The following is a 10,648-nucleotide window of genomic DNA, read 5'->3' on the forward strand; positions in this document are numbered from 1 at the left end:
AAGTGTATCTATGAGAGGTTAGTATTTGCTCTGCACAATTCCACTGTACATGGAAAAATCCACAATCTGCTTGTGTTCTTCTATGTTTTGAATTTCACACTTCCTAAAGTAAATCCACAAGTTGTGGAATCTGCCACAACTCGATTGTTGAACTTGCTAGTTTTCAATTTGTTATCTCGAGACAAATCCACATGTTGTGGAAACGTTCACAGCTAGGTTGTGGAACTCTTTGGTTTCAACTCTGTATCTTGAACATTAATTCTTTTATGTGATTTATGATGACTTGCTGGGGTTGTTTATGGTCCTTTGAAGTATAATCAATGATATATATGTTTGTATGCAATGCATATATAAATATATGATATATATGAGAATGAAAGTGATGTGTAATGTAAAATGAGAATGCGAAAAGTGTATATTGAGAAGAATCTCAAGGAGGGATTCTATTTTCTAGCAAGTTGTAAGAGAATGTTTGATAGAGAGAGTGCGGTACACAGGTATCTTGATATTCTACAACCATTTAACTCATGTAGAGTTGGATGGGTAGCGGAGAGAATGACAGGAGGTCTTCACCCAAGCCCTCTAGGTTTTAGGAGTAGAAGATTTACCTCATGGTGAGTAGGTCGAATTACCCTTTTTATAACTCTGTAGAGTATAAATACTACCATGAGTGTCTGTCTGCAGTAGTCTATATCAGAATCATATCTAGATAAGTGAGTATAGTGGTCTTGTGGTTGTATGAATTACTTGTTCTTGAATGTTGTTAATTGTTAAACCAAATTATTATCTGAGGCTTTATTTGTACACTAGCTTACCCTTGTTTTTGTGTCGTCTGTCTTTGGATATGTTTTCTCTTTTGCAATGATAACCTTAATAGTGTGAGCTTAGAAATTATGCATTTTTAGTCTTTTCAGCGTGAGATTGAGAGAATATCAGCAAACATAAATAGAGTTTTGTTCACAAAAGTGTAAGCTCTCATTCATTAAAAGTTTGTAATTCTTGGTAAGTTATCATCTATGTAATGTTTTATTTTAGTAGTTTTATACTACTAAAAAGAGATGTTACACAAATAATATATAGTAAGCACGGTTTGATATTTTAAATTTTAAATAGGTTTTTAAAAATATATTTACAAAACACAATTTTGACCTTATAAAATATATTTAGGCTTAATAGCCTATTTTGTCCCTAGATTTGCTTATTGTTATAAAAAAGGTCCCTGGTTAAAAAGAAGAGTCAAGTTGGTCCTACGTTGGTAAATATTGTGTCAACATAGTCTCTTCCGTTAAATACAATGAAACGAAGTTAATGCATTGGTGATGTGGCAGCAGACAGTCGTCACATGTCATTATTTAGCACTATGCCTAATGAGGTGTTATTTAATTGGGGGCTGAGGTGGATATTTAGGTATTGGGTGTTTAAAATTGGGGAAAAACTCACTTAGGGCACGGGTTGGATTAGGGCATTTAGCTTTTGTGCGAACAGAGATTGAGACGAATGAAGAGAGAATCGCGCATTGCAGGGGGCAAGATTGAGACGGTTAAGGAAGATTTCGTTGAGTAAATGTAGGGGAGTTGGACGCGCATTTGCAGAGTTTCGAAAATCGTCATTTGAAGGTGTGTAGGGTAGCTTTTATTGTGTGTGTTGTTGTTTTCGCTGTGCCCCCCCCCCCCTAAAAAAATCTTTTGATTTGTATAAGGTTTCTTTATTTTTTGTCCCCCATTATGTGTGCTTTTGGTTTGTTTGTGGTTTCCCAGTGTCCTAGTGTCATTGTGGTCCCCCATGATGGTGTGTGAAAATATTTCTTTATGTTTTATTTGTGGTCCCCGTACAAAGTTGTTTTACTTCTTTATGGTCTGTTATTGGTGTGTTTATGGTTCCCCACAGTAGTATTATGTTTGTAGTGTACATGACATTTCTGTTAAGCATGTGTTTAACTGTCAAAACTTGTTGTTTATAATGTTAGTAAAAACATTACTTTTATGTTAGTTGGGTAAAGTAAATGTAGTCTGACAAAAATTTGGATATTAGTTTAAATGGCCAACTCAGACATTGAAGTCGTCTTTCACCATGGGGGTAAATTTGAGAATAATGGGACATTCAAATACACTATGGTGAAACCACAACTTTTAAAATTGACCCAGATAGATGGAGCTATTTTATAATTTTTTCCATTTTGAAGGGGATGGGTTATAAGAATGTAAAGGAGTTGTGGTATTCATTGGGACGTGGTCTGGTGTTAGAAGATTCGTTGGAACTATTATCTGATGACAAAGGTGCATGTCATTTGGTGAAAATTGCTATGTTGAAGGGTCAAGCTCACCTGTTTGTTATACACATGGTTTGTGAGCCTGAGTATCTTGATATGTTAGAATACTTTCCTGAAGCCCAAGTTGAGAGACATAGTGGTGAAGCACAAGTTGAGACACATAGTGGTAAAGTAGAAGTTGAGACTCAGACTGTTGAAAATGAAGTTGAGATAGAGGTTGGTGAAGCAGAAATTGAGTTAGACCCAAAGGAAAAGGATGATGGTCGTGTTTTGGGAGAGGTTGAGGTAGTGGGTGATGTATTGATTGAGGCAGTGGGTGATGTAGAGGGTGAGGTAGAAGCTGAGGTACAGGCTGATGTAGAACCTAAGGTACAGGGTGAGCTAGAACTTGAGGTACAGACTGATGTAGAACCTGAGGTACAGGCTGAGCTAGAACCTAAGGTATAGGGTGAGGTAGAAGGTGAGGTGCATGATGAGTATGATGTGAGAAGTTGGAATGGGTCCGAAGAGGATGTATTGACTAAGGATGGAGATGGAGGCGAACATGATATATTTGAAAGTACTGACAAAGTAGAAGTTGATGGACCTAGGGGTTTATCCGAAAGTGATTGGGAATCTGACACTTTAAACAATGTTGTAGTAAGTGATAACACAAATGATGATAGAGAGGGGTATGGTGATTTTGGGTAGAATGGGTTTGAAGAGGATGTATTGACTGAGGATGGAGATGAAGGCGAACATGATATATTTGAAAGTACTGACAAAGTAGAAGTTGATGGACCTAGGGATTTATCCGAAAGTGATTGGGAATCTGACACTTTAAACAATGTTGTAGTAAGTGATAACACAAATGATGATAAAGAGGGGTATGATGATTTTGGGTATTTTTCAATGCCCAAAAGTATGAAACAATATAAATGGGAAGTGGGCATGTACTTCCGTGAAAAAAGAGATTTCACAAAATCAATAAAAACGTATGATATAGAGAATGGTAGGAAATTAAATGTTTTGGTTGTTGGTGTATAAAAGTTACAAATTAAATTGCTTCAATTTTAGTTTCCCGTGACTTAAAATTCTAATGTGAAATATTGTACATATATAATTAAAATAAAAAGTTATTAACCTTCAAAAATTTCAAAATTAATAGCATTTCAGAAAATTACACGGATTTAAATAATACATAAATTTTTACTACAATTTATAATTTTATGCAACTTGAATTTATTTTGTTAATATTTGTTTTAAAAGGAAATAAAATCAAAATCATTAATATCAAATTAGCATTTTAACCTCAATAGTTTTGGTATTGGTTATTTTGGAAATAGTACTTCAGTTTAACAATAAAAATATATTCAAAATATAATATGGAGTTATGGGAGAACAAACCATGAATAAATAATAGAACATTAACAAACAATTAGGCTTCAATTATTTTAGATCAAAGCATAAAGTCATAAATAAATAATGAAAAATGAAAAAAAAAAGATTCAGCTTCAGTTTTCATAATAACTGAAATCTAATCCTTTTCTAATTTTAAAAAATTGTTTAATATTAAGAGTATTAGGTATAAGTTATTATCAAAATTCAAGCGAACTCATGTCTAATAACCATAAAATTAAATAATATTTTTAATGAAAAAGGGATTAGACATTGGTTATTGTCAAAACTAAAGTCAGATATCCTTTTATGCTTTGGTTTTTGTTATAACTCAAGCCTAATGTAGGCATTTTTTTTAACAATTATTTGTTATTCTTTCTGCCTACATATTAAACCTACACAGAATCAAACATAATTAGCACATCATATGTATCACATCTAGAATAAGTCAGAATCTAGATACAACCATATGTTATTCTTAGAACAAGTAAATGTGCTAAATATTAATGTACAATTGTATTAGATTTTGCACAAGCTATCCTAACATACTTTATGCATTTCTCGTGAATTGGGGCAAGACTATTGAATTTCTACATAAAAGAAAATAATTTCAATTAGTATTAAAAAGGACACAGTTGCAAAGTATTTGATTCAATGTAATTATTAATGTTTCCCAACTAGTTGTAATACGAGTACAAATAATGATTGTCATCCATTGCATTACATAGTAATCACACTCATATGAATCGATTTGTTTATTACACTACACTATATCAACACAAATAATTGAGGAAGAAAAGAAATATAAACCAAAATAGAAAACTTGGAGGACAACCATGCAACTTTTTTTTACATTAATAGTTGATTTCCCTAACATGTTGTGTGCAACAAATGAAATATGAAAAATAGAATGTTTTAGGATGCATTTATAACACAAAGAAATTTCATAACATTGAGGTTTTTACCAATCTATTACTTGTTTGAGATGGTTGGGAGATACTTGTGCAAATGAACAAAATCACACACAACAATGTTGTCTTTCAAGGAAACCACAAGTAGCTTCCAATGACACCTGAATTAAAAATAACTTTATTGTTATACCTTAAAATTATTGATTATAATTACAAGTCAACAAACTACACTTCTTGACAATATATGAGACAAAATATATTTGTTTACCATTCAAAACATTTGATGATGTATGCTTGGATGTCATTAAAATTATTGTCTTCATGAGTGAGTTGGGGGTCTATGAATCCATATACATTCCTGAACTCCATATTGTTACTAACACCAAATATATATCTGAACACAAAAACATTTATTTGATATAAGTAACTACATAAATCAATTAAATATAAAGAATGGTTCAGAGACTTACATATTCAATAACTAAATAAGGGTAATCTTCAATTCTTATGTGTTCGATGCAAACTCTAAAACATCTAGCTTATGTAAGTATAATGGGATATCAACAAGTTGGTGTAATCAAAAGGATCATCCATAGATAAAGGAATCTTCTTGGATTTAAGACTTTCCTCTCGATGCGACTGCAATTACATGGAAAAATATTTAAGTATGAACACAAATAACATGTAAACTTAAAAATAGAATAGTGCATGTTAGGTTTAAAAGTTTCTACCGAAGGGTCAGAAAAAGAACCAACCAAATCTCTAGGCCACACGAGGAAAGATTAAAATTTTTGTGTTTATGGGTTTATGGGTCCTTGAACTCATTTGTATTCGATGTGAGAATTTGGACTCACCTTGAACTCCTACCAATCTCACCCTCAAGTGAGACTCTCCACATTGGTACACCTCCCTCTCAAGCGAGTATCTAGTGGAGACCATTTATTTGTACTGTTGTTCTACACTAAAACATACTTTCCTAAAATGAAAGACTTTTGATACAAGGAACCCTTAAAGTTTACGGTCTTTCACTTACTTTACACCGTACTTGTTTGAACCATCACCAAGATGAATCATCGATATCATGTTAAGAAGTTAACTTTAAGCATAACTCAATCCCACAAAATTATTTTACAAGGTGAGATTTTACACCCACATATGTACTTTAAATTGAATATAATTCTGTTGCGCTTATTGCTATTTACACCATCTACTTCCTAAATTCGCTCATCTCTCCCTTTTCCTTATTAATGTAAAATTAGTCATTCTCACCGTCTATTTTTTCTTCTCTTTTGACCATTTTAACTAATTCAACCCATCTTCTTGTTTCTTTTCTTCCACAACTACAAACATCACAATTCCAACTTCATCACTACTCAACTTATACTAACCAATTAATCTATCCCTAAATGTAATTTTATTTAATTTATAAAAAATTAATGTAACTTAATCGACAATTATATAAAATAATTTTGGGTACAATTTCAAACACCTGGGAGTGTGTCACATAAGTTACTCTCTAAAACTCTCCTAGAAAGTTTTTTTTTTTTTAAAAAACAACAAAATCAGAACAATATATCTTAATATCATACACACAAAATTTAGAATTTAATACAAATATTTCTATATATAAGAAAACATTTCAGTAGAGTAGAAATGAAATGAAATCAAGGTAAAATCTATGTGTGTACCTTTAGTAGAAAAAAATAGAAATGTCTCGGAAAATAAGGTGAAGAAAACGAATATGAAGTGTATTTAATAGGATTTAAGGTTTCCAAAAAGTCAGAAAGTTAAATAACTTTTTTATATCTTCAAAATCAATATATATATTAAAAAATATTTTAAAAAAAACCTCTACTTTAACTATCTAACATTTAATAAATACCCTAATATTACATGTCAATACATAAGTAAAAACGTTGCTATGATAACCAAATCAATATATTTATTAAATGTTGGATAATCAGGAGTAAATTTTGAATTACCGAAAATGGCTTATTAAAAAAATGAAATAAGGGAAATGGGTCTGTTGGTCAAAAATGGGCTTGGGCTGGTTACACGACAGGCCCATGATAGGATAGGATTTACAAAACCCTAATTTGCCTCCATTGGCGCTACATCAGTTCTTGCCTCTCTCTCTCTGCTGCGTCTGTGTGTGTAGCGTTGTGCGGTTGACTGAGAGAAGCAGTTGAATTAGCAGAATGGGGCGAGTTAGGACGAAGACAGTGAAGAAGTCGTCAAGGCAAGTGATAGAGAGGTATTACTCTCGCATGACGCTGGACTTCCACACCAACAAGAAGGTTCTGGAAGAGGTCGCCATCATTCCCTCAAAGAGGCTCCGTAACAAAATCGCCGGCTTCTCCACCCACCTTATGAAGCGCATCCAGAAGGGACCAGTGCGCGGCATCTCCCTCAAGCTGCAGGAGGAGGAGCGCGAGCGCCGCATGGACTTCGTCCCTGAAGTCTCTGCCATCCGGACCGACCAGATCGAGGTCGACAAGGAGACCATCGACATGCTCGCCGCCCTCGGAATGTCCGATGTCCCCGGCGTCGTAAAGGTCGACCCGGTTGCCGTTCAAGCACCGCCCGCATTCGGTCGCGGCGCCGGCGGAAGGAGGTATTAACCACCGTCGCCTTGTTTTCGGTTTTGGTCATGTTGTTAATTAGAGGACTAATTGTTATGTTTTGTGATTTGGATTATTATATATCTTAGGGATTACATTGCTTTGGCTCAGTTTTGGATGGTCAGATTTGTTAAACTGGTTAATGAAATTTATTTGGTGTTGCTTATGATTTATATGTTTATAATGTTACTCTGTGTGAAGTGGTGTGCTAATTACACAGTTTGATTACTGCACTAAAACTAAAACTAAAACCATGTTAGTTAGATTTTTTCATATTAATTAATTGATTATCTGAGCTTATGAGTTGCTCTTAGTCGGATTTTGATTCTCTTGTGATGGTCAGCTGTTCTACTGCTATATCAGGGTTTGAACTTTCTACTAGTTCTCCAAAATTAACTTCCTAACATCCCTAACATATCAATAGAGAACTTTCTTACGTAATAATATGTAACTATGTGGTTGCATTTTCTAATGGAGTGTAAAATAGTTTGAGCATTTCCCTTCTAGTTAGGAATGTTCTATATGTGTTATTCTACAACTTGAACTATATAAAAAGTAATTATTTTACCAATATTAGTCACGTTAATTATATTCTCATTACCTCTGTTGGTTGGTTACTAATGGGATTTCGTAGCATTTCATATTTCTAACTTGAAGAGGTGATCTATTCAAGTTACTTATACCACCTAGATTTATATTTTGGAGTCCTATAATTAACCTAAAGATTAATACCTGAAATATTTTCTCCATTTGAAGTATTATCTTCATTTACAACATGAAAATTTTTATACAGCTATATTTGCATAATTTTATGCCATATTTAACAGAAGTTTAACATGAATAATTATTGGACATGATCAGGATGATACAGATGACAATAAAATCTAAATTAGTTTTGGAGTAGATCTGTTTCTGCTATTTGATTTCTAATAGTCATAAATTTGAGAAGAAAATAAGAATTTATTAATTAAAGATAATTCATGCATTAAAATTGTTTTTCTATTGAAATACTGACAAAAGAAGAGTGAATAATGAAGGAAATAATGATTAAATTACACATGTTTGTATAAATTATAATTTTATTGTTATTTAACAATTTTAATTTTATTATTATGTTTTTATGATTATTTTGACTTTGTAAAGGTTAGACTCATTTTCTGAATTTGAAGCTTGGTGTGGGAGAGTTAATTTGAAGATAAAATTTGTGAAAATTAGTATAAAATATGACTGATTTGATAGATGAAAAATAGTTTAATTAATAAAAATTGAAAATTATTAAAATATCAAAATAATATAAAATGATAATGGTTATAACTGTAAAAATTATTAAAAAAATGAAAATTAATTTTTAAAATGAAAAAAGTTACATTAAATAAAATGAAATAATTATTTTTAAAATATAATATTTTGTGAATATAAAATACTGTTAAGTGGTTATTGAAGTGAAATTGGATATTTATGATGATACAGATAATGAAATCTAATTACAATATTACATATCTAAAAAATATTTGAACATAATAAGGTTCAACATATTTATCATGTTTAATTATTTTTGAAATCTTTATTTATATTGTGTTTTCTTAAATATGTCTCTTATTATTTTTTTCTTTAATTGCATTTTTAAAAGTGAAAAATTAAAGTATTTTCTATTGTTAAATTAGGTTAACGGGTTAACTTTCATGACTTGTTAGTGTGAGGTGAAATAATTTAATAAAACGTAGCTTCGTAGGTGAAAAATGTGTAATTAAAAAACATGTCATCCTTCATTCTCGCATCGAATAATCCAAAACACCAATGTGCCACCACCTATCATGCGTAGCCCAATCTTTAGCACGCGAACCTTTACCTATGTGCTTCAATCGCACATCCTCGCCTAAACACCATCAACTCGTGCAATTACCACCCAGAAATCTTCTTCCTTATGCATCAAGCCTGCAAAAGGAAATCCAAAAATCAACTCCAAATTACGACGAATCGCGCCTCAACAGATTTGTAGAGAAATTCCAAATTTCACAAACTCAGGAACTTTTATTGTAATTTGGCCCAAATTTCTTAATTCAAACCTTAATGGCCACCATTGCAAAACCTAGATGCGAGTCACTTGCGATTTGCCCAACAGAAAACCTAAATTCATCACGATGTATGTTGTTGTGTGAGACAAGTTAGGGTTTCTCCGTCACAGTTGTGCGATTTGAGATTCCTCTTACGATGGAGTGATTAGAGCCGATGAAGGGGTTTCACGAATGGTTCTTCTATTTTGTTTCGCAATTTTAGCTGAGTTCGAGATTCTGCTTCGATTGGGTTGATGTTCAGTACATCTAGTTTCTTCGTTTTCCTCTTTGCAAGTTTGGTGGTGGTTGGCCGAAAGTTGGGTTCGAAGATGGTGAAGGAGGCGCATCTTAAGGTTTCTGGAAATTTGGGGATTTAGGGTTTGCTTGTGGTGGTTGGTTCTGGTTTTGTGAATTTGGGTTTCTGTAGGTTGCGATTGAGGTTTTTGCGATGGACAGCGGTGGAGATGATTGGTGATGAAAGTTGAATGAAGGCGTGGAGCTTCGTGGTAGAGATTGGAGGACGAAGGAGGTGGAGCGATGAAGATGGTTCGCAATGAGGAAGCATTGTAAGACCTAAAATAAATACGATAAGATGTTTCCATTTTTATGTTGCTTGGCAAGTAATGTAAAATTCTGTGTGAATACCGTTAATGAAAAACATACGTGCTTGTTGTATAACTATACATATTTGAATTTATTTGTTAATATTGTTAATAAAAAAAACTATGTTGTTATTTTGGATCTGTAAATAAGAAATTTGTTAAAACAAACTAGTTGAGGAACACTTTGGCTAGGAAAGACTTGGTACTTAAGTTGTCCGTTGTGACGCACTTCTCTTTTTTGGAAGTCTACTTAATGAATTTTTAACCAAATTCTTATCAGACCGATTATGTATTAAATTAATTTGTACTATATTCAATTGTATGAATTCTATGATGAATGTGTTTTATTATGTTGGATATAAAATTATGCATAATATGAATATTTGGAAAAAAATTTGTAGTGGTTCAATATATAGAAAGGAGTTTGGTATAATAGTATATTTTTCCAAATAAACAAAAATAGTAAGAAAAATTAAAATTTGATGATAGAAAATTATAGAATTTTTAGAAGGAGGGGTTCAAAATTTTGAGAACATATTTTATAAGATTTTGTTAAAAAAAAAAGATGAATAGTAAAGAAGTGAATTGTAACAAAAATATGAATAATGAAAGGGATAAGTGTTCCACGTTGCATTGAGTCATGAAGGATCAATTTTTATCAACTTATGATTAAAATACTATTTTTTTGAATAGGAAAATGAATTGTAAAAATGAATAGTAATTTTTTTGGCTATAAATAGCCAAGGGGGGAGGGAAATTTTGTTCCAAGAAGGAGGAAATAAGGAGAGAGAAACTTTAGAAAAGAGAGAAGAAA

The 10,648-nt window shown here is 32.3% G+C and overlaps 1 protein-coding gene across 1 annotated transcript; it reads left to right on the top strand.

Moving 5' to 3' along the window:
• The first annotated feature begins 6,666 nt into the window (after positions 1-6,666).
• LOC124828611 (small ribosomal subunit protein eS17-like) lies at positions 6,667-7,351 on the top strand. The gene has a single exon (XM_047301965.2). It carries the CDS (start codon positions 6,756-6,758, stop codon positions 7,176-7,178), a length of 423 nt encoding a protein of 140 aa, XP_047157921.1. The 5' UTR covers positions 6,667-6,755; the 3' UTR covers positions 7,179-7,351.
• Positions 7,352-10,648: the final 3,297 nt, after the last annotated feature.

This window comes from Vigna umbellata, chromosome 8, assembly GCF_029865625.1.
Source record: "Vigna umbellata cultivar VRB3 chromosome 8, Vumbellata_1.0, whole genome shotgun sequence".
Classification (NCBI taxonomy): domain Eukaryota; kingdom Viridiplantae; phylum Streptophyta; class Magnoliopsida; order Fabales; family Fabaceae; genus Vigna; species Vigna umbellata.

Excerpts from the sequence above, each read along its gene's own strand:
- LOC124828611 (XM_047301965.2), top strand. The coding sequence starts at position 6,756 with ATGGGGCGAGTTAGGACGAAGACAGTGAAGAAGTCGTCAAGGCAAGTG.